Source organism: Penicillium canescens (assembly GCF_028828765.1).
Source record: "Penicillium canescens strain IBT 15451 chromosome Unknown utg000004l_segment0_segment0, whole genome shotgun sequence".
Lineage (NCBI taxonomy): Eukaryota > Fungi > Ascomycota > Eurotiomycetes > Eurotiales > Aspergillaceae > Penicillium > Penicillium canescens.
Genome location: NW_026703966.1, coordinates 5,416,890 through 5,440,167, shown reverse-complemented (window position 1 = coordinate 5,440,167; position 23,278 = coordinate 5,416,890). Strand labels below are relative to the sequence as shown.

Here is a 23,278-nt window from a genome sequence, read left to right as displayed (position 1 = left end):
GGCTTAGCTGCCCAAATAGCCTAGTGAGGCTCATTGCGTACCTTATGCATGCCTAGGTAGACACCAGGGCAGTTTATAGCGTCATTACCACAGAATAATTATAAAACAATATTAAATAATCCAAGACAAGACAAGACTTCAATAAGAATAATACTGCAATAACGACAACAGCAAAAACATAGTTGTATGACGGCTCTAATAATCCGCCCTAGACAAGGAGGTATAGACCTCACATACTATCCCAACGCACGTTATATTTACCCAGCTACAGCCCTAGCCTGAAAATGAGTTTGATCTTAATAGTATTCATCTGTAGCTACTGTTTAATATTTATGCCCAAAGTACATGTATAACCCAAAATGCAACCCTAAGAGGCCGATAATCGCCCCAAAACCCCAAATTCAGACTGGCAATGACAAGAAAAAGCCTATAAAGCCAGACGAGACCTGAGACCCGGTCATGATGTATATGAATATGGCAGTTAATATGAAAGTCCACCTTGATTCGCACCGCTTCGACCCCACCGGGGGTATCTGTGTGGCACAGCGTCATCGTCGGACGTCATAGGCTTGCGCATAGTATATGAACCACCGATTTCTTCTGCTGTTAAACTTGGACTACAATATTCAAAAACAAATATCACCGTAGCGGATTATTCAATCATGCTATCCTTCCTCTGCTTTTTTGCATTCCAGGTGGTGCTTCTTGCCGCTTGGGTCTCTGGTACCTTAGATCCATACCAGAAGAAGCTCCAGGAATTCTTGCTGGATTGTATGGGCGAAAATAAAGTGTCTTATGGACTTAAGAGTATTGGAACCACAAACGGAAAGTGAAGACTATGCTAACATTCTACTTTAGTGAGCCTCACAGGCAAAAAGCTCATCGAACATGAGAACTTCAGCAAGATCCAAGATCAACTAGGAAACCAACTCGGTGGCGTGTTTGGAAAGGGGGAGTCGGAGAGGGAATTGGCTCTGTGATGAGCAAGAGTCTTTAATTAACTTGGAGATGGAGATGAATGTGGAACGGGATTCCATGAATTTGTATTGACCTGTTGTCGTGTGAAATCGAGCTTGAGATTGAGTCGAATCATAGGTACATTTGAATGTTTTTCCATATCATTCTCAATCAAGAATTTCGTTAAACCATGACCTCCGATGTGCCATTGCATGTTTCCCCATCGATAGACACCATCCCACTCCATCTCTCACCAGAGTAATGATCCACTAGACTGATGAACCATAGAAGACCATAATCGCAATCATGATCCAGACTTGCAATCAAATGTTAGAATGGAGCAATTTATCCACAGAAAAAGGAGGAACATATTCGCCAGAGATGTCAGCAGAAATGCAAAGCAAATGCATCACCTGCACCACATCCTCGAAGCACAAGAGAAACAAAATAGCAACCCTCAAAACTTCACCATGTATCGACCCCTCAGAAAAACCCTCTACGCTCCTCAATATCGGCGATAGCATCCTCGCAAAACTTCTCGTAGTACTCAGAGCCCTTCCAGACAGAATGATGAGCCTGAATACCAATCTGCCAATTCTCCTTCCGCAGCCGCGCAATGCGCTGCACCTTCGTCTCAACACGGAGGACATTCCCAAACTTATCAATATTAGGACCTTCACCAGGGTGGGAGCCACGAAAGGCAGAGACAACTTTTCTGCGGACGGGACTGAATGTCCAGAAGGACCGAGAACGAGAAAAGTCTGGGACTATGGCCACTGGACTACGGGGACGGTGGATGAGCTGCAAGGCTTTGACATGATCGATTTGTTCCTGCAGCCAGGAAATTTCCTTGGGAAATATCTCGCGCAGGAAGTTAGTGTTCGAGTTGAATACTTCGATTCGGGCTGCGCTGGTTGGGGTTACTGAGGAGCAGGGTGGGGATGGGGTTGAGTATGAAGTCCATTGCTTTTGCTCGGGTGAGCCTTGAGGAGTAGTGGAATAGTGGAAACTAGGACTTGTATTCTTCTCCTCTGGGGTGGCCTCTGGGGTGGTCTCTGGCGTAGGCATGACCAGAATAGGGCCCACGCGCTTTCGCTCCGGAACCAGGGGCTTGGGGGTTGGCTGGTTTGCATTGATGTTAACCTGGGGATGTGGAATAATCTTGAGTGGCAGACGGGGAGGGCGAGAACGGACAGTCCGCTTCGAGTCGCTGCCACAGTTCTTCTGGGTTGATCTAGACTGAAAATCAATATCCTGGAGAAGCTTGTTGAAATTGTTGCAAGTATCCTTTTCGCTTCCACGGTTCTTCTTGTTCAAGACTCCACAGACGATCATCGAACGATCACACTTGATCACCTCACCAGACACCTTTCGGACAGACAGCGGCGATGGAACCAACTCACTTTGCCTTATGGGGTCCTCAAGATCAGCAGGAAAACCGATTGGGGAAAGGCGTACCTGGCGACGGATCTTGGGAGGGAAAGGCTTCTTTGAGACGAAAGGGTCGTCATCGCTCTCATTCAGAGCGGAGCTGTCGAGCATGCGGGTAATGTTCTTCATCAGGGATTCGCCGATGGGAACGCCATTTCTGGAACTGTCAAAAGAGACCAATTCGTTGTCCACAGACGAAGGAGATGGAAGGCCCCGCGGCAGAACAATGCTACCAGTTGGATAGGAGAAGTTCCGGCTCACACTGGAAAGCTTTTCTGATCGAGGGGAGATGGCAGGGATCGAAACAGGTGAGATGTCACCATTGATACCATCCACAGGAGAATAATCCCTAATAGGACTCGGCTGAGACCGAGGGGAAATGGCAGGAACGGAACGCGGAGTCACGACGAAAGCTGTAGCCAGAGAAGCGCTAGACGAGGGAGGAGTGGAAGGATAGACAGAATGAGGTGGCGTCAGAATTTCATGCCGAGCGAGCTGACCATTCGTATCCATGACAGAAGATACTCCGCGTAGAGGGGAAGACTTGAAGAGGGCCTCGGGAGGAGGAGAATTACTGAAAGTCAACGGTGTTGCAGGAGTAGTAGGAGATGGAGTAGCAGATTCCGGCCACTCAACGGGGGAGTAGGTCTGATCTGGGTTCAGAATTGGAGGAATCAGATTCTCTGGCAAAGTTTCGCTCGCAGCCATGAAATTCTCCAAAGCGAAGTACAGAAGTGGGATCTTGGCTGCCGAGTAGACGTGAGCTGCTTGAGACATTGAAACATATGACACTGCGGCGTAATAGTAGAGAGAAGTTTTATGAATCCGTTCAACCTATGTAGGAACCCGTTAGTTGTGCGTCGAAATGATGAGACGTGAACACGAACTGGACCAGTAGCAGTGTCAATGAGCTGTTTGCAACGTGACACGCACTGTTTGTATTGTTGAGAGCGGTTCAGTGATTTGACCTCCGAGACAGCTGCCCGCCACTCGTCGTAGGTAGTTGGAGCTGGAAATGTGCTCCAGACCAAAGCCTCAGGTGCAGAAGGGTCTGATGGCAAATGGAATGCCATACTGGACCAGATCAAAAGAAGTACAGAGAAAACAAAGCAAGAGAAGGAAGAAGAAAAAGCCGAGATAGGGAAGGGAGAGGGGGGAAAAGAAGAAGAGAAAAGAAAACAGTGAAGGACTATCAAGGTGGGTAGAACCTGATCGCCTTGATTCACAGGCAACGCCATACAAGCGCGCATAGTGACTTCACGAGAAGCAATGAGTGCTTATGGTTAGGAAGTACATGTTGTGGACGTACAGGAGGGTATACTACGAGAAGCTATAGTAATTAGCCCGTGCCCTAGCGAGATATACTTTGTCGTAGAGTGTTGATTTACAAGAAACAGTCAGCACATCGTTGCCTACACTGCCAGTGATCATGATGCCTATAAGCAGATCTACGAGAGGAAAGCCGAGGCATTAGTCGTTTGAAAGAAGGTTTGATATTGATACCGCTAAAGATTACTCGAAACAAAGTGATCATAACAACATACTAGGGGGACCCCAAAGTAAGAGGTCCAGCCTTAAAAATACTTTATTCACCCCACTGGTCCTCTAGACCTACTCAGCCTCGTAGCCATTGGTTCCGGTGACAGCGATTCTCGAGAGAGCCTTGCTCGTGGCCGAGAGAGACCCAAGGAAGTCGCCCAGCAACCGATCAAGCTCAAATGCCACAGCGGCATCATCAGCACCCTCCATCAAGCTCGCAGCGCTGGGTGCCACGAGTGATGGGAAGGGGATGGTTTCAACTTCCTCAGGTCTTGAGGTCGTGACTTCTGGATCCTGGTCTCGTCGCACATTGCGAATCGTTTCGAAGACCGGAGAGCCGGGCTCCGAGACCGGGCCAGAAATCACAGAGGACGCAGTGGGGGTTTCGGGGATTGGGATGGCCGTTGGTAGAGGTGGTGTGCTACCGTCGGTAGAGTCTCGCCACACAGGCTGGGATATTTCATCGGGCCCCGGGCCGTCGAGAAGCCCTGAAGACTCGTACTCATTAAAGCCAGCTGAGCCCATCATTGCAGGGAGCTCGCGGTCGAAGAAGTGGCTATGATGAAGGGAGTTTGTGCCCGGGGGGTTGTTGGGCGGTCGAAACGGAAAGGATCGTAGTCCGAGTCAGACGCGTTGGAGGCAGACGTAGAAGGACGGGAATCATCAGGCTCGTCTATTGATTGTGATTCCGGGATGGGCTGAATCCCAGGAAGAGGTGCACGAAGAGTATCGTGGCGATCAGTGTAGGCCTGTTCCTCGGGGACGGATCCCATGACTGGGAATGTCCATTCCATAGTAGCACGCTTTTCGGCCTGGAGGGACTCTTCTTCAATTGACTCCTGCCCAGGAGCCGGGGTAGGGTCTTGATCATGAGTTTCTTCGCTGTCGGCTGGCTTGTCCTCGTCAGTTTGCATAAATACTGGGAATTTCCAGTCCATAGTGGGTGGTCGTGGACCGGACGGCTGGAATGTATCATCGATAGACGCAGATCCATCGCTTTCAACGCCGCTTTCGGAAGACTTCGAGCTGTTCTCATTGGAATTTCTGTTCAAGCGAATACTGGAACGATTCGCGCGAATAGTGTCTGCATCGACCAGTTGAAAAGGCTGGGCAGCAGGCGCCCCCGCCGCATAATGGGATGCCTCGAAGGAGCCGATATCAATGTCAATGAAGGTTGATGTGACAGAAGAGCGGTCTGTATCTGTGCGGAGAGGCAGATCTGAGTTGGACGGGGTGGGCTCAATGGGGACAAAGTCATTTTTTGTTTCGTAAACGTAGCTTGGCTTTTCCTCGTCGAAAAGTCCTTGCATTGCTTCGGCGCCTCGGCGCACACGTTCATCGAAATTGACCTTGTCTTCATAATTCATTTCGCCCTCGGAGCCTTCATCAATAAAATCTTGGTCAGAGGCTGTCTCGGTCGGACTGACTGATTGTTCCATTGCAGCCAAAGAGGCAGCGATTTGATCCAGATCAATGACAGAAAATCTTCGCTCGAACCCATCTGTTGTACTGAAGTTCCAATCGTCATCCGACTCTTCGGCACCAGGGAGTTCTGCTGCCGCCGCACCGCCTGGGTGAAACAAGGAAATACGCTGGCCTCCTCGCTGAGACCATTGGTAGTAGTTTCGCACCAGCTCGCTGACAATTGAGGTGGGATACTCCTCATCAGTGTCGGCAATGTAAGGGTGATTTAGAATGTCTGCCATCGTGGGGCGGGTTGCGGGGTTGGAATCAAGAGCGAAAGCGATGAGATCCTTCAAGCCTTGGCTGTACCTATCGCTATCGAGTTTGGGTGTGTTTCGATTGAGTTGGCGGCCAATTTGCATACGCTCTCGCAGGCCCGAGTTCGGTGGGTTGCCGTTTGCGAATTCAAATAGCGTGCACCCATATGCCCACACATCGATCTTGCAAAGCCAATGTCAGTGACTGGGCGTATAGAATCTCATAAGAATGTCTTACCTCGCTTCCGTAACGATGAGCCTCGCCCCGAGTTGAGAACATTTCTGGTGGCATCCAGTGTGGTGTTCCAATCCAAGTAGATCTTTTGTCTCGTTGTGATTGAAGAACACCGGCGACACCGAAGTCACAGATCTCCAGCCGGCCCTCTTCATGGATTAAGATGTTTGCAGCTGTGGAAACTAAAGTCAGCAGGAATTCTTATCATCTGCGAGTCGAGATGCTTACCTTTGACATCACGGTGGATGATTCCAGCCTCATGAATAGCGCGGAGACCAACGGCCAACTCGCGCGCAATGGGGATAATGTATTTTTCATCAAGTTTGTCGTCGGTTGCACGCATCTACGACTGGTCAATAAAGCTCTGAAAGGGTAGAAAATAGGAATTCAATTACCAGTGTACGAACACTACCGCCCGGACAGTACTCGCAAACAAGCCACAATTGTGAATGGATAGAAATGGCTTCGATGAGCTCATTAATGTTCTTTGCCCCAGCGTCCTTGACTTGCTTCATAACCTTTGTTTCGTGAATGAAGTCCTTAATCGACTCATCCCTGAAATCTCGTAAAGACTTGTAGTCGAGAGAATCAATATCTAGAACCTTGATAGCAACCAGTCGACCCGATTTTGTTTCATGACCTTTGTAGACTCGACCGTAGGCGCCTTTGCCTATCAATTCTTCAAACTCGTACGGTGGAATATCAGTTTTCGCACGTCGACACATCTCTTGGACAGCAATTCCTTGTTCTCGAGCAAGCTTGATTGCCTCAACTTTGTGCTTGGTTATGGCCGCCATCGCAGAGGATGGGTCCAAGAACCGAGACCCACGAGGGTCCATGATAAATGACAGTGGATAATTGGAAATAGAGGTGGAAGTTGGGGGGCTTTTTTGGTTTTTGGTATTTTTCTTGCGTGCAAATAACCGGAATGGAGATGTTAAGGCAGTGAGTGGATAAGATGATGCCGCGTAAGGATATGGAAAATTGTCACGAAGACAGAAATAATGTTGTCTTCAGGGGCACACCTCGTAAGGTGGACCTAACGGTCACACAAGGATGAGATGCGTGTGCAAACTCGGGAGAGGCACCGTTTGAAAGACCCTGTGTGTCTTGCTGCGTGTTTGTCCAAGGAGCGGGAGGATTTAGCAAGAGGTGAAGGGTAAGGGATCTTCCGGTAAAAGCGTGGATCCGTCGCCTCACAGTATGGGTGAACGCGAGGTACCTTGTGGATGGTCGAGTTGAAAGATGCGCACGGGGAATGATAGGGTTGCGGGAATAGCCCATACGAGGCTCTGCGGTCACGGTTTCCGCACGAAGGATAGATGGGCTTGGGGTGGTCGAGTGACACCTTGTGTCCTCCGTGACGAGTGCTGCGAGGATCTTGCTCGATGAAGTCAACAGGAGATGTGCGAGAAATTGAGGGCGAAACGTTGAGAAGGGGCGTACGAGTTGGGGTACTAGGGGGAGACGGCGAAGGAATTGGAGCCGGGATGACTAGAGTATCGAAGCTAAAACTGCCGTGGATTCTCGAAGGATCGGCCCGAAGACGGCGAGGATTGGTCCGACGGTGACGTTTGGTCTGACTAAGGCGCGCAAACGCAGATTGCTTCTTTTGGCGCTGAGGGACCGAGTGACTTTGATCTCCGATATTAATGATATCAGTGTGAAACACGGTGGATGAATCAGCGAATATGGTCGGAGTGCTGACGCGTCGACTGGTGTCAGGCGGGAAAAGGTTAGCCTTTGTACTGGTTTCAATAATTCCTTGTTGCTCTCCGGGTGCAATGGCAGAGAGGGCTCGCTTTCCCTTCGGGGAATTGAAAACAGGAGGACGTGGGAAAGAGGAAATCAAATCCTCAACGTCGTTGTTTCTGGCCGGGGTCCTTGGCAGGGATGCCTGTTGGTATCCTGAGGGTCCAGGGGTAGGGGGGTCACTATGGAAGTTACTGGGCTCACCTCGGTCGCTGTCATAGACGGATGACCCGGGTGGTTCGGCGAATCCTGGGCGTCGGATGTCCTCTGGCGATTCAAGTTGTCCGCGTAATTCAGAAATCAACGAGTTTGATTCATGGGAGATCAGGGAGACCCACTCGTCCCCGTAATGGACTGGATCTCTTTGCTCTTGTGGAGTGGTTGCGGGGCGTTGCACACAAGCGCGCTCACTGCAAGACCGATGTTAGTCAAGGACCGAGACCAGCGCACGGGGAATGGCTTGCCTGATACGAAGTGACGCAAGTGTGTTGGAGAGGTTAGCAGCACTAAGCCGTGCAGGACCCCTGTTGCCAGCGGTGGGATCGAGTTCAGCGTTGGACGGACCCAGGAACGGATCTTCCGACGAGTAAAGCCGGCGGAGGAACTCGTGGTCACTGGGAGGGACCCCGAGATCCTCGAGCACTTCGAGGACACTGCGATGCTCGTCAGCCATTGCTATTTACAGAGTTTGACGTTCGAATGAAGCGATTGAGTGCGGGTAGCGCAAATCATAAACAACAGGCGACGGCGAGGGGACGAGATTGAATTGACTTGAGGGGTGGCCATCGCCGAGAGGGAAGGAACATACCGTGAAATATGTACTCACAAAAACGCAAGACTAATCAAATCTCTAGTCAGGGGGCTTTTGACTCATGAAGCTGGATGGTTGAGGTTATACCTGTATCGACATTCAGAGCTTCTCAAGATGTGGAGTTATGATGCTCACGTGCCGATAGGCATTATCGTTATCGTTTCCCTTATCGCCGATCGCGAAATTCACCGCCCTCGCACGGACCCCGCGAATGCATCATCTTCGTCTACTGTGTTCGTCGCGGCGTAATACATTATTCACCGGCCATGCCGATATAAATGCTAGCTTGACTCTTATTAAGTCAATCCATGACTCAGGTGAGGCATAACTGGCTTTCTTTCCGGGCCTGAGTGAGCCCGCGGTGCCGTGGCCGCAATTACTACAGAAAAGAAAGCCGCTCCATGTAACCAGTTATTGGCCTTCTGATCCGACTGACAAGATAAGCATCATCCAATATAAGCCTACATGTAGCCTTGCCGAAGCACCTGTTCCATTGGTGAGTACACATAGATCCCAAATAATTTCAGCCAGCCCAATGTTCCTGAACCCCTGCTTCTCAAACTGGTGGTCAGCAATGGCTCAGCTGAACCACTCGGGGGAAAAATGGGAGCATCTATTAACAGAATCATGCCTATGACAGATATGGGGTTTGTCAACTGAGGCAATCTATTAGGTCCTTCACAAATTTGGGATTTCAGGCGGCGTGCTTCTCAAGATGAGCGAGCTGGCTCCTTTGTCCCATCACATTAAAGTACGTTCATACTCCATATCATATACAGGAAAGTATTGTATAGACGGTTCATATCACTTGTGGGGACACTAACTAGGGAGGTCGGGTGAACAGCCCTGAAGTTTGTCGATTGCCAAATAGCGTTGCAAGGCACGATCTCTGCTGAAACTGATACTAGCTTTTTTGTCCGATTGAACGTTCAGCTTTTGGTTTCTGGGCATTTTATGTATTCTATAGTAATTACCAGTGGCATCGACGCGGGACACACAGATTGTAGATCGTGGTGTGGGTTGATGCCAGCCCGCTGATCTGATGATCTTCTGATCTTTCTAAGGTTGTCAGCTACCTGCAAGTTTCTGCAGGATACAACACATGACGTGGGATCACGGTCAAAGCCCTTTGTCCGGTAGTTGCCGTGAAATAGTCGGTAAATTTCAGCTTACAATAAATAGCTTAAGAATTGATTCTCTAGAAGACATAAATCATATCTAGCATTTATACTGCCTGTTGGATACCTTTTTGCTATACTTTGTTATCATAAACAACCCACACTCTTGCCCAGAATGCAAAGCGCATTGCAAGAGCAGCTCATGCTATTGCAGAAGTCGAATCCTCACTTGGATGAACAGGTACGTACGATCACCGCTATTCAAACCCGCTCTCCACTCGTTCACTTTAAAAGAATCCATCAGAATGACTTACCAGAGAGCTAAGGCTTTTCGTAATGCATATGGTACACTGATCTTTGATCCAGTTTGGCGTGTATATTAACCCGAGAGCACGCATAGCTATCAAAGATATTTTACAGATTACCCAACAGTTCTGGAAGATGCACCAGCCGGCCATAGGGACACTGGATGCTGGGGATTTTACCCATTTCACCTCTGTGTAATCTATTTGTTGGCACACGGGCACCGTTTGCGACGAAGCGTCCAGAACTTCAGCCCGTCCTGCAGGCATCCTTGGACTTCAACGTCTCGTGAGCAACGAGTATTTTAATCTGTTTCCTAGTTTGCTCTTCTGGGTAATCTGACTAAATTCGATATACAGAGCGCTATTCATGTTGACTGAAGTCAATCATGGTCTGGATTCTCGCAACATACAAACCATTGCAATAATTCGCAAGACTACATGTCCCGACTAATTGCTAGAAGAAGTTTGTGTGGAAGCGTTTCAGTACATCTATGGCCTTTCCAGAGAAGGCTATCGTGAGTCTAGGGCATTTGATAGCAATTCAAGCCAGCGCTGTCACAGACTTGGTAGTATTCGAAGGGTATTTTGGTTGATCAACGGTTCTCGTGAGTACTAATATCTATTCTGTATATATAAGAAGCGATATTATGATACTCAAATTTGCAGTACAGGAGAAGGTCTTTCGGGCATAATACACGCTAGACAGCCGTCAACACTTATACCTTCACATGAGAGGACAGAACTGACTCGAAGTTTGAGGCCCTTTGTTTGCCTTGTTTTACTATTTGCCTTGATGTTACCTGATTCGGAAAGGGTGTGATCTCTTCAATCTCTCTCGCTCTCTCATCATCATATTTCCCTTTCCATTTCACCGATTCCCTTCCTTCATTATCCGCTTCAAGTCAAGGTCGAGGCCTGTCCTTTGATCTCGTCACAACTCTCGTTCACCGCCAACAAGATCGGCGAGCCGCAAACTTGCAGCCATCCTGCAGCCATCCTGATCTGATGCGCCCAAGCTTTCAAAATGGCATTTGACAACCTTCCCCTGGAGATAAAAGTCCTGATCATCGCAAAGCTCACCAGTGACAACCTGACTCTGGCCAGGCTTGGTGCCTGCAACAAGGAGCTCGCCCGCCTAACCGGCCCAACCCAGTGGTCACATATTAGGTTGGGAGCTGGGCCCATTGGCACAGATCGGGCACCCAGCGAGACACCCTTGGGAATTCAACAAGACGCGATAAATTATCGTATTGTAAGGTATCCTGGGACTTGAAATATTCTGAGATTCTGACGCCCAAGAAGCTTCGTCACTTTACTACCACAGTTCTCCGGTTTCCCGATCTTGCAAAAGAAGTTCGATTCCTCGACCTGAGTGACTTAAATCTCCTGTGCGGAGCCAATGGACATATTATGCGCAGAGACCAGAAATTGCCCAGGGCTTATGACACCAATCCCGAGGACCGCAGCATGCTTTCCAATGCCATTCATAACTTGTCAATCTCCAAGACAAACACATACCACTTGCGATCTGCTCTTCGATTCATGTCTCTACGCTCGGATACCATACTGTCAGTGCTGCTGGTATCCCTTCCTTGCCTCGAGAGGCTCGAGATCGGCCTTGGACACGCGAACTATGACGGTTTTGACAATGAGTTCTTGGTTGATGACTTGGTGCAAGATATTTTGTGCGAGATTCCAGGTGGAGAAGTCTTGATTAACACAAAACCTGTCCTTGAAGGGCTGACTCATTTAAAAATCGAATGCCGTGACACTTCCGCAGGCGACCCTGTTCGTCTTATGAGATGGCTTCAGCTACCTTCGTTGACATATTTCTTTGGCACCAAATGGAGCGGTATCAATCTGGAGGACGAAGATATCAAAGGTCTACCTACCGTGCTCACACCGTCGCTCATTCACCTGGAATTTCGCGATTGCGCATTTACCGCTCCCTATCTCCATCGTATTCTCGCAGGATGTGATTCCCTCGAGACTTTGATATATCAACGTGGATGGTCCGAGGAAGTAGTGAAAGAAGATGATGATGATGACGACGATGGACAAGACTCTGGACAAACTGTGCAAGATGATAACGACGAAGAGCAAGAAGACAAGGACATCCTGCTAGTATCCGATCTCACAGCCGCGCTCCGAACGAGATGCGATACATTGAAATCCCTCGAGCTCTCGTTTGCCAAGTGTGCTTGGCACGATTGGGAACATCTCTATCTTTCCCCCATCAACTTGGCGTGCATGAAAGTTTTGACTAAATTGAATATCGCAGCAGGGTATCTCATCTGGTGCCCACATAAAGAAAGCATGTATGGTAAATTCAGCAATGGACTTAAGCTGGAGTTGTTGATAGAATGGGACTGTGGTCAAACCCCAAGATTCCCCTGAATGCCCGTCTTCCCAGGACACTTGAGCTTCTGTCAATCACAAGCCCACAGAACGAGACTGAGCTCCGCAACTTGATTCATGTCTTGTGTACACTTCTTCGTTACCGAGAGAAGCAACTTCCAAACCTCCAAGAGCTCCGAATCGAAGCTCCCATTGAAGGAGATCCAACGGTATTCGGACTGCAGTGGCTCAAACAGGAGGCAGATAATGCCGGCATCCAACTCCGCATCATTGATTTGTAGTGTCGTGGTTGCATCCGTTGGTGAATGTGCCTGAGCCGCAGGGGGTGGCTGTGGACTGGGGCATGAATGGCGAGTTCAAGTGGGGACATCGGTTTTGGCAAGCTCCTCGGTTCCACACTTTGCACGAGGACACTTACTCAAGCGGCGAGGAGGACATCGCAGTGGATGTCAAATATGAAAACTAAGGATGGTTGAGGAACAAGATCTAGGAGGTCACATGTGAGAGCACAAATGGGATCATTTGATTGTTGATGTATTGAGATTCAGTGAAAGTCAAACAGTTCATTGGTGATCGTCTGATACCCGTATATTAAATTCAGATATGCGCCTGAGGCTGTTATAATACACGGTGAAGGGCAAATGGATTATGAGGCATGTATAACCAGTGCCAATGAAGGCGATTGATTATGTCTACTCCTAAGGAAGTCCTTTCAAGACTATTCTATAGTGGACCCGAAACTGGTCCATATTAGACCTCAATAGCACGAGTAGGGTTGCACAACACCGATTGCATTCCTTAGAAGGTTCTGTTTACCATTGAAATAGCCCAATGTCGAGATCGGCATACTCCCAGCTCTGACGCTTTTGGTGGTTCTTGCTGTCGAGGCAACGGCCTCCTATTATGCTAATACTCACGTACTAATCATCATCCTAAAGACTGTCCAGTCCATGAAATAAGGGTACCAAAGAAGATGGCTTCCACAGAAGCACACAGCCTTTTCCATTCGTAACAATAGTAGCCACCAGGAAGATGAACACAAGGAGAACCAACCAGGCCGGGAAAATAATGCAGGGCCACTGCACGCTCACAAAAATATACAGGTGTATCACAGTGAAAGTTGAGGTCGTTAGTTCTGCTCGTCTTTCAAATCTTCTCATGTAGCTCTAGTATAACAAGTTTTGGGCAGTTTGAAAGATAAGTTAGCTAGGCAATCAACAGCTTCGAGGCAGATGCTCATTACAAATGTATTGCAGGGTATAAAGCCAAGTGGATAACAGAAAATTCGGTTCATTACATCTAAGTACATAGACACCGTAATGTTCTTGAGGCTAAGCACATTGGGATCGTTCAAAGGAATGTATGTTCTCATATGTCGAGAAAGTTGGTAATCTTGTCGCCGAATCAGGCTTTGGAAACCTGAAAGAGACTCCCTTAAGCAGGGCAATAGATGGTGCTGTCGCCACCATTGGGACATACACACTGAATTGGGACCTGCGCACTAATAGAGTTGTTAAGTTCTCATGCAATTTGTACATGACCCTTCTCCGTGGAACTAGTGAATGAACGTGTGTGCTTACGTTTCCTTCATCGCAATCCCTGCAAAACGCAGTTAGCAAAAATACATCGCCAACAAAACAAGGAGGAAGAGACTTACAGGTTTGAGCCGACAATCTTGCAGAAGACACCGTTGCATTCCTATAGACCATACGTTTAAGAAAGGGTTTTTTTGTGGTGAGCGGGGGACGATGAAGACATCTTTCAGGGATTTAACATACACCGCAGTATGAGTATCCGCTTGGACAAGATTGAGTGGCAGCGCTATTGTCATTGAGAGGAATAGCGAGACTACGGCTGGCACCAACAGCCACAAGAGCGCACATAAGGCTGGAAACCTGCATAGTGGATTCGACGGTTGATCGTTGAAATCTGAATCCTTGGTGAATAGAAGTGGTGATTTGTTTAGAATGATGAAGCAGACTTGCTAGAACGAAACCACCACCTTTATAGTCGAATCCCAGCATATTACCCCACCAAACTCGGAGCCTTATCAGAAATAGAGAACGCGTTGCCATAAATTGTTTTCATTCACGAGTCTTGTTCCCCAAGTGCGAGAAGCAAATTCAATGTAGGAATGGACTTCTTGAATACCCGACTTGACGGTTTACCTCTTTGCACTAGGGAGTTACGTCTACTAGGGCCCAAGAGGCGGAGTAAATGCATAAGTGTATCCAGCAAGGTAGCGAAACAGATCATATCGATTCTTGGGAAGGTCAAGCAGTGGTGCGTTTGCGAGGTACTTACCTCACATATCGTTGTCTGGGTCGAATAGTAGTGCATATTTTAAAAATCTGTAACCAAAGTACGAAGAGCACGTAGACATGGTGTCCAGGAAAATAAAAAGAAAGAGGGATATATCTTCGACGCTTTACTTCACATCATTCACAGCCTTGGGCCCAAGGCTTAAAGCTTTGGTTTAACAGGGTGCCAGGATATAAGGCTAAGCTCAGACAGCGGAGCGGCTCAGCCTTGCCAGTCCATACTTACTTATTCGGGCAGGTTGATCGGGCGATTTTCATTTCATACGGCTTTTGTTTGTGGAATTGCGTCCAGGTTATACTCTAGTGCGTACGCTCGGAGAGGTAGGTAGTCAACCAACCGCCCTTGAACAAAAACTCCTTACCAAGGAGTGACGAGGTATCCGAACGCGGTTTTTGTTTTGGGGGGGGGGGGGGAGCCGGGGGAGGGTTCTAAGCCTAGGACTGAGGATCCTCACGACCTGCATCCTATACATGTATAGTAGGTTAAATTCAAATATGCGCCTGAGTTCATAAATTTCCTGTTTGTAACTTAACGTATTTCACATGCGAGCCGCCCACCCAAGCGAGCCGCCCACCCCAAAACACCATAGTAAATGCGATATATTCTACACTTATATCTCAACAGCCACGTCTTAATTATATTTCATTGCTTACCGATAGTTATTGATAAGATGTATTAGCACTATGCTTCAATTTCAAGGAAATAAAAAAGCCATATTATCCTCATTTCAAAAATTACCGAAAATTACACTGCTATGAGCTATAAATATATATCTCTCAATCACGAAGTCATAAAAGTTTTCCAATCTCCATAAAGAGGCTAGATATCACCTGAAAAACATTCTGTTAAGAAGAAAAATACTCATAGGCCATGGTTGTTGAGATGTAAAGCTGTAATTTATCGCATTTACTATGGTGTTTTGGGGTGGGCGGCTCGCTTGGGTGGGCGGCTCGCATGTGAAATACGTTACTGTTTGTTTGATGTCTGAATTTACAGGCAAAAACTTGATTAATAATGCAGTTTCAGTACCCGACATGACTAAGCAATTACCCCTCCACCGCCACCAGGAGGGGTTTTGGATATCAGCTCGAGTCAGTCAGAAGGTTTGTGCAGGTGGCATGTTGTGAATCATTGGTGAATTGAGTATCGAGAGAGCCATGGATCCTCGGTACTTCGTATTTATAGCTACCAAGTCACAATAGTAGAGCTTGTATTGATAATATGCGTTGCCGGAGTACCACGGAAGGCAACATACAGTGAGTCAAGGTCATAAGCATCACACAAAATAGGATTTGAAATCAAGAGCGATGTCAAATAGAATATAGAGAGCTAGTCAGATGCACAGAGCTAGTCGTGTTGCAGTCAATCATATAATGAGAGATAAAAGTCAGTGACCAAAACGCACAAAACCGGCAAAAAGTCCCCACTTTCGCTTTCTTTTTTTCTCTCCCACTTTTCCTCCCCCTCCTCTTCTCTTTCCCCTCTCCATCCCTCTCCCAAGGAGCAGTTGCACATAGAACTTTTTGATCTGATCGAGAGCTCTCGGTCCTGGTCATCTGTGTGCTCTTCTTCTTTTCTACTTGTTCAAGTTTTTTTTTGAAGATCAACCGCCATCATGGTTAAGTAAGTTCATATCGAGATCCTCGGATCCTCAACACAGCTTTCAAGAGTATGTTGCTAACATTTTCTGTCTCACAGCTTCACTATCGAAGAGGTTCGTGCTTAAATATCATCATCTATGGATGGCAGATTGAGATGGCCCCCCAGACATCTAATCTCGCCATCTGGGGTGGTACTTCAATTTTCCCCAGCCTTCAGAAGACTAACATGGCAACAGATCCGGTCTCTGATGGACCGCCGGGCTAACATCCGGAACATGTCCGTCATTGCTCACGGTAAGCTTCTGTCGATCATCTCAAAATTTGATTGATGCTGACATTTCTGTGCGTAGTCGATCACGGAAAGTCCACCCTCTCCGACTCCCTGGTCCAGCGTGCCGGTATTATCTCCGCTGCCAAGGCTGGTGAGGCCCGTTTCATGGACACCCGTCCCGACGAGCAGGACCGTTGCATTACCATCAAGTCCACCGCCATCTCCCTCTACGCCAAGTTCGCCGATGAGGAGGATCTCAAGGAGATTCCCCAGGCTGTTGATGGTAACGAGTTCCTGATCAACTTGATCGATTCCCCCGGTCACGTTGATTTCTCGTCTGAGGTCACTGCCGCTCTCCGTGTCACTGACGGTGCCCTGGTCGTCGTCGACTGTGTCTCCGGTGTCTGTGTCCAGACCGAGACTGTCCTCCGTCAGGCCCTGACCGAGCGTATCAAGCCCGTTCTGGTCATCAACAAGGTTGACCGTGCTCTTCTCGAGCTCCAGGTCTCCAAGGAGGATCTCTACCAGTCCTTCTCCCGTACCATCGAGTCCGTCAACGTCATCATCTCCACCTACTTCGAGAAGGCTCTCGGTGACGTCCAGGTCTACGCCGAGAAGGGTACCATCGCTTTCGGTTCCGGTCTCCACGGCTGGGCTTTCACCGTCCGCCAGTTCGCTGTCAAGTACGCCAAGAAGTTCGGTGTTGACCGCAAGAAGATGCTCGAGCGTCTGTGGGGCGACAACTACTTCAACCCCAAGACCAAGAAGTGGACCACCAAGGGTGAGCACGAGGGCAAGCCGCTCGAGCGTGCCTTCAACCAGTTCATTCTGGACCCCATCTTCAAGATCTTCGCCGCTGTCAACCACAACAAGCGTGATGAGATCTTCACCCTCCTCGAGAAGCTCGAGGTTACTCTCGCCAACGACGAGAAGGATCTCGAGGGCAAGGCCCTCCTCAAGCTCATCATGCGCAAGTTCCTGCCTGCCGCTGATGCCCTTCTGGAGATGATCTGTATCCACCTGCCCTCTCCCGTCACTGCCCAGAAGTACCGTGCCGAGACTCTGTACGAGGGTCCCCAGGACGACCGTGCCTGCATTGGTATCCGCGACTGTGACCCCACTGCCCCTCTGATGCTTTACGTCTCCAAGATGGTTCCCACTTCCGATAAGGGTCGTTTCTACGCCTTCGGTCGTGTCTACGCCGGTACCGTCAAGTCCGGTATCAAGGTCCGTATCCAGGGTCCCAACTACGTCCCCGGAAAGAAGGAGGATCTCTTCATCAAGGCCATCCAGCGTACCATTCTCATGATGGGTCGCTTTGTTGAGCCCATTGAGGACGTCCCCGCCGGTAACATTGTCGGTCTGGTCGGTGTCGACCAGTTCCTGCTCAAGTCCGGTACTCTGACCACCGACGAGACCGCCCACAACCTGAAGGTTATGAAGTTCTCCGTCTCCCCCGTTGTGCAGCGCTCCGTTGAGGTCAAGAACGCCCAGGATCTGCCCAAGCTGGTTGAGGGTCTCAAGCGTCTTTCCAAGTCTGACCCCTGTGTCCTGACTTTCATCTCCGAGTCCGGTGAGCACGTCGTTGCCGGTGCCGGTGAGCTGCACCTCGAGATTTGTCTCAAGGATCTCGAGGAGGACCACGCCGGTGTTCCTCTCCGTATTTCCGACCCCGTCGTTCCTTACCGTGAGACCGTCACCGCTGAGTCCAGCATGACTGCCCTGTCCAAGTCGCCCAACAAGCACAACCGTCTGTACCTCACCGCTCAGCCCCTTGACGAGGAGGTCGCCAAGGCCATCGAGTCCGGCAAGATCACCCCCGTGACGACTTCAAGGCTCGTGCCCGTGTCCTTGCTGACGAGTACGGCTGGGATGTCACCGATGCCCGTAAGATTTGGTGCTTCGGTCCCGACACCAACGGTGCCAACTTGCTGGTTGACCAGACCAAGGCTGTTCAGTACCTGAACGAAATCAAGGACTCCGTCATCTCCGGATTCCAGTGGGCCACCCGCGAGGGTCCCGTTGCTGAGGAGCCCATGCGTTCCGTCCGCTTCAACGTCCTTGATGTTACCCTCCACGCTGATGCCATTCACCGTGGTGGTGGTCAGATCATCCCCACCGCTCGTCGTGTCCTGTACGCCGCTACCATGCTGGCTGACCCCAGTCTCCTCGAGCCCATCTTCAACGTCGAGATCCAGGTTCCCGAGCAGGCTATGGGTGGTATCTACGGTGTCCTCACCCGCCGTCGTGGTCACGTCTACACCGAGGAGCAGCGCCCCGGTACTCCTCTGTTCAACGTCCGCGCTTACCTGCCCGTCAACGAGTCCTTCGGTTTCTCCGCCGATCTGCGCTCCGCCACCGGTGGTCAGGCCTTCCCCCAGTCCGTCTTCGACCACTGGGCTATCCTGTCTGGCGGTTCTCCTCTGGACCCCACCACCAAGCCCGGTCAGATCGTCACCGAGATGCGCAAGCGCAAGGGTCTCAAGGAGGTCGTCCCCGGCTACGAAAACGTAAGTTTCTATTTTTCTCATTGGTCTGTCTTACAGTTGCTAACTTTCTTCAGTACTACGACAAGCTGTAAAAATGGTCACGGACAACCAGAATTGCGTCTCTGCCAGTCATTCGTGGAAACTTTTATGAGAATGATGAATTCAATACAATTTCTCCAGTTCAACAAAATTTTACCCCATCGTTCTTCGTTACTCGCTTCGACCGTTGTGTCTAGAAGGCTGGCCTTGAGTTGGCGACTCTCCGGTGCTTAGCTTTTGCGTCTTTGCTTTATTTGCTTCAGGACTATATTTTGCTTTTGTTTCTTTGCTGAGTCTAGCTGCCAGTTTCGCTATGAAAATAAATTGGTATGCTAGACACGGTTTTGTCGTAATATTTGAATTAGTGTAGGGAGATTCACAAAGTAGACCAGTAAATGTCCAACTGCACCGGAGTGTGGGTTGGCAGAACCTCAAGCTTGGGGTATGATACGAATCACGTGACATTATTCGCGCGCGTTTTCCAAGTCCGCTTTGCGCCGCGATGTCTTCACATCACAACCTCCCTTATGGCTTGGGGTAACTACTGACGAACTCGATACCTATTTTGTCGAACCCCTGTTTTAAGCCGTGCATTGTCCAATTCATACCCGCCTAGGATAATCCTGCGCACAAAGATATCGCCCGAAACCCGGCTTTGAGACTGGATCCTTGCATTTACGTTCGCGTGGATCTTTCTCTCCACGCAATTCGAAACTCACATCTCAGGATCATCCGAAAAACATATTCACCATGCAGTTTACCGACGAGGAAGCCGCTGGGGTGAAGCAGTGGGTGGTGAAGAAACTGGAGGATATGTGAGTAATTCGAATTGGACCTTGACAGACAGAACGCACCAACTAAACATGATATCGTCCTCTAGCTCCGATGCCGACTCCGATGTACTTGCAGACTACGTTCTGGCGCTAATCAGATCTGACGCGCCAGATGATGAGATTAGAAACACCTCTGTGGAAAATCTGGAAGATTTCCTACGCGAGCGTACGTGCCACATCTCGATCGCAATTGGCCCCGCTGAATCGCTGACACGTTCCAGACACCAAGACCTTTGTCGAAGACCTCTTCTCGACCTTTGGCCCCAAGCCGTCTGCCCCTCCTGGACCGCAACCTCATATGCAGCCTCAGCACGCGAATGCCGCACCCCAATCGCAAGTTCCAGTCAATGTCCCCACGGGCCCTAGAAACGATGCCCCCGCCAACCGGAAACGGACGTTCGGAGAGGGATTCCAGGGCGAGCCGGAGCGCGATGACGGTTCGCTGCAGAACCGCGCGATGAAAACTCCCCGGCGTGGGGGGCGCGGTGGTGGTCGTGGCGATTTCATGGGCCGTGGTATGCAGCCTGGACAACAGTTCCCTCAGCAGCAACAGCAGCCGGGTGGGTTCCCCATGATGCCGGGGATGCCAGGATTCCCGCAGTTCGACCAGAACGACCCCATGGCTGCAATGATGGCCATGCAGGGAATGGGATTCCCCCAGATGCCGGGAATGCCTGGCATTCCCGGTATGCCTGGTGCACCTGGGCAGCCTGGTGGTGAGCAGATGCCCAAGAGTAACGAGCGCTGTCCGATGTATGAGACACAGGGTATTTGTTACCTTGGGAACAACTGCTTCTACCAGCACGGCGAGAGCGGTGCGAAGGATGGTGGTAAGAGGAACCCGTACATGCTCGATGTGCGTACGCTAATGGCTGCAGAATATGACCCTAAGACCGCCGGTTACAACGGGCGAGGCGGTGGTCATGCCCGTGGTGACCGCGGTCGTGGCCGTGGCCGTGGTGGATATGGTGGACGAGGACGCGGCCGGTCCGATTTCTCGTCGGCAGGACCTAATGAGGACCAGTCGGTTACGACGATTGTGGTAGAACAGATCCCCGAGGAGAAGTTCAACGAAGAATCTGTGCGCGAGTTCTTTTCTGAATTCGGCAACATCGTGGAGGTCTCATTGCAGCCCTACAAAAAGCTCGCTTTGGTCAAGTATGATACCTTCCCCGAAGCCAAGGCCGCGTGGTCGAGTCCCAAGGTCATTTTCGACAACCGTTTCGTGAAGGTTTACTGGTATAAACCAAGCCGGGAAGAGAACAACCACGCACAGCCCGAAGCACCAGCTTTCAACCCAGAAGAATTCGAAAAGCAACAAGAAGAAGCCCAACGGGCCCACGAGGAGAAAATGAAGAAACGACATGAAACCGAGGCAGCTAAGCAAGCCCTCGAGCGGCAACGCGATGAGCTCCTCAAGAAACAACAAGACGAGCGGGCGCGTCTCATGCAGCGTCTTGGAGGGTCCGCAGACACAAGCAACGGTGGCAACGCCATGGACACAAGCAGCGAGCCTGCTGACGAGAACGTGAGCGACGAGACGAAGCAGTTGCGCGCCCAATTGGCCGCCCTCGAGGCGGAGGCCAAGAGTCTGGGTCTCGACCCTGAGGCTGACCCTGCAAGCGCAGGCCGCGGTGGCTATCGCGGTCGTGGAGGATACCGCGGTCGAGGCGCATCCCGCGGACGCGGTGGGTATGATCCCTCGTTCCGTGGGGGATACCGTGGACGAGGTGGATTCGGAGCTCGCGGACGAGGAGGTGTCCTCCGGTTGGATAACCGACCTCGCCGTGTTGCTGTGTCAGGCGTTGAGCTCAACTCTGACAAGGACGAGGCACTTCGTCAGCACCTGATGGTAAGTTATATAAGCATACACTATCCCCAACTATCACCCCCCTCAAACAGTATAGATATACTAACGTAACCCAGGGCATCGGCGAATACGAATCTATCGAAAGAAACCCAGACCAACCCAACTCGGTCGTGGTGGCCTTCAAAGAACGCTTCCAAGCCGAAAAACTCATGTTCTCCCCCTGGAACATCCCATCCGTCGGCGACGTCCAGCTAACCTGGATGCCCAACCCGCCCATCACTTTCCCTCCCGCCGGATCAGCAGAGTCCAAGGGTCCAGGTGGGTTTGACCACAACGAACCCGAAGACACGCCGATGTCTTCGGCGCCACCAGTTAACGCTGCGCCGCCACGGGATATGGATTACGATGTTGCCGAGGATGATAGTTGGGGTGCAGAGTAAAAAGGATTGAATGATTACTGTTCATTGCGGATTTCACATCTTGCTCATTCATACCTTGCGTCTCCCATGTACTATCACGCGTGTGTATAGGCTGCGTTTAGCTTCTTCGCATGAATACGAGGTATTCCGGACTCTTAATAAAGTGATATGCAACGATTGTAAACTATAAAATGCATAGATACTCAATCACAGCATGAGATATCAAATACTTTGAGGAATCAACTCAACCGTATACCCATCCTATGCACGTCAATAACCAGTACCCAATAACCAGCCATAGTATCCAAAGTATTCAACTCACCGGATCAGCAACCATAGCAAACTTTTCAAAGAACCACGCATAATTCTCATGAATCGCACCACACCCAACCCCCTCCTCTCCTCCCACTCCGAAAGCGGCACCGTCTCTCTAGAAGAAACACCCACATCCTTCAAGATCGTCACACCAGCCTCTCTCAACCTCGCCACGGCAGCAGGAATATCAGGCACCGTAAAGCCCAAATGCGCAAAACCAAGGTGTGGAGGTACATTCCCAGTCGATATACCATTGCTATCCCCACCCCCCTCACCACCCTCACTCCCATGGACATGATACAACTCCAATAACCCAGCCGTGGCGGTCATATTCGGAATCTCGGCTGTCCTCTTCGCCCAGCTATCCAGTTCCTCGCCGGTTTTCAGATCAGGTGGTGGATGGCCTAGGTAGTAGATTGTGAAGGGGCCCGCATTCATTGTGAAGATTATGCGCATTCCTAGGAGGTTGATGTAGAAGTTTAAGGAGGCTGTAGGGTTTGTTATGCGGATTGCGAGGTGATTTAGTTTGTAGGCGCTTGTTGTGGTGGAGGGGGTGGGTTTATGTTTGGGGAAGTGTTGAAATGGCCTTCTTTTTGGGGTGGGATTGGGGCAAGGGCGTTTGATGGCATTTTTATTTTGTTTTGGTGGATTTGATGGAAGAGAAGATGTTGTGTGCAGTTGGGTTGATTGTTGATGTTGGGGGATTGTAGTGAGGGGTTCATATGTGGGACTATGAAGTGGAGGGTTGTAGATGGACATGTTCTACTACACTCTACAGACTAGTATACCTTGTCTATAAACCGATGTAACGTTACCAATAGAGAAAATTGATAACAATTGAAATATGCGGAGGAAAGAAAGTGTTCCAGTAAAGCTTTAGCCACTCCATTCAATTCTAAATCCTATCCTCAATACCACGGTAAATCGAATGCGTCCCTGCACGAGGAAGCTT

General features: G+C 49.8%; 8 protein-coding genes across 8 annotated transcripts; 4 read left to right on the top strand and 4 right to left on the bottom strand.

Annotated features, from left to right (window-relative positions):
- The first annotated feature begins 620 nt into the window (after positions 1–620).
- On the top strand, positions 621–1,049 carry N7446_007386 (uncharacterized protein). Its single transcript, XM_058516131.1, has 2 exons — positions 621–807; positions 859–1,049. The coding sequence occupies exons 1-2, from the start codon at positions 663–665 to the stop codon at positions 978–980; spliced, it is 267 nt and encodes an 88-aa protein (XP_058373309.1). The 5' UTR covers positions 621–662; the 3' UTR covers positions 981–1,049.
- Positions 1,050–1,440: 391 nt separating this feature from the next.
- On the bottom strand, positions 1,441–3,461 carry N7446_007385 (uncharacterized protein; the record flags this gene model as incomplete). Its single annotated transcript, XM_058516130.1, has 2 exons — positions 1,441–3,222; positions 3,276–3,461. The coding sequence occupies 2 exons, from the start codon at positions 3,459–3,461 to the stop codon at positions 1,441–1,443; spliced, it is 1,968 nt and encodes a 655-aa protein (XP_058373308.1).
- A 538-nt stretch (positions 3,462–3,999) lies between these two features.
- Positions 4,000–6,722, bottom strand: N7446_007384 (putative serine/threonine protein kinase; the record flags this gene model as incomplete). The annotated part of the gene is made up of 5 exons (XM_058516129.1): positions 4,000–4,483; positions 4,558–5,831; positions 5,887–6,056; positions 6,112–6,226; positions 6,279–6,722. The coding sequence occupies 5 exons, from the start codon at positions 6,720–6,722 to the stop codon at positions 4,000–4,002; spliced, it is 2,487 nt and encodes an 828-aa protein (XP_058373307.1).
- A 200-nt stretch (positions 6,723–6,922) lies between these two features.
- Positions 6,923–8,308, bottom strand: N7446_007383 (uncharacterized protein; the record flags this gene model as incomplete). Its single annotated transcript, XM_058516128.1, has 2 exons — positions 6,923–8,045; positions 8,100–8,308. The coding sequence occupies 2 exons, from the start codon at positions 8,306–8,308 to the stop codon at positions 6,923–6,925; spliced, it is 1,332 nt and encodes a 443-aa protein (XP_058373306.1).
- A 3,103-nt stretch (positions 8,309–11,411) lies between these two features.
- Positions 11,412–12,508, top strand: N7446_007382 (uncharacterized protein; the record flags this gene model as incomplete). Its single annotated transcript, XM_058516127.1, has 2 exons — positions 11,412–12,154; positions 12,232–12,508. 2 exons carry the CDS (start codon positions 11,412–11,414, stop codon positions 12,506–12,508), a joined length of 1,020 nt encoding a protein of 339 aa, XP_058373305.1.
- Positions 12,509–15,945: 3,437 nt separating this feature from the next.
- On the top strand, positions 15,946–19,323 carry N7446_007381 (elongation factor 2). Its single transcript, XM_058516126.1, is given in 6 exon segments — positions 15,946–16,172; positions 16,248–16,263; positions 16,387–16,444; positions 16,501–18,242; positions 18,257–18,931; positions 18,985–19,323. The coding sequence occupies 6 exon segments, from the start codon at positions 16,165–16,167 to the stop codon at positions 19,000–19,002; spliced, it is 2,517 nt and encodes an 838-aa protein (XP_058373304.1). The 5' UTR covers positions 15,946–16,164; the 3' UTR covers positions 19,003–19,323.
- Positions 19,324–19,699: 376 nt separating this feature from the next.
- N7446_007380 (CCCH zinc finger and RRM domain protein) lies at positions 19,700–22,032 on the top strand (the record flags this gene model as incomplete). The annotated part of the gene is made up of 5 exons (XM_058516125.1): positions 19,700–19,764; positions 19,830–19,948; positions 20,004–20,612; positions 20,661–21,634; positions 21,709–22,032. The coding sequence occupies 5 exons, from the start codon at positions 19,700–19,702 to the stop codon at positions 22,030–22,032; spliced, it is 2,091 nt and encodes a 696-aa protein (XP_058373303.1).
- Positions 22,033–22,250: 218 nt separating this feature from the next.
- Positions 22,251–22,764, bottom strand: N7446_007379 (putative lactoylglutathione lyase (Glo1); the record flags this gene model as incomplete). The annotated part of the gene is made up of 2 exons (XM_058516124.1): positions 22,251–22,272; positions 22,334–22,764. 2 exons carry the CDS (start codon positions 22,762–22,764, stop codon positions 22,251–22,253), a joined length of 453 nt encoding a protein of 150 aa, XP_058373302.1.
- Positions 22,765–23,278: the final 514 nt, after the last annotated feature.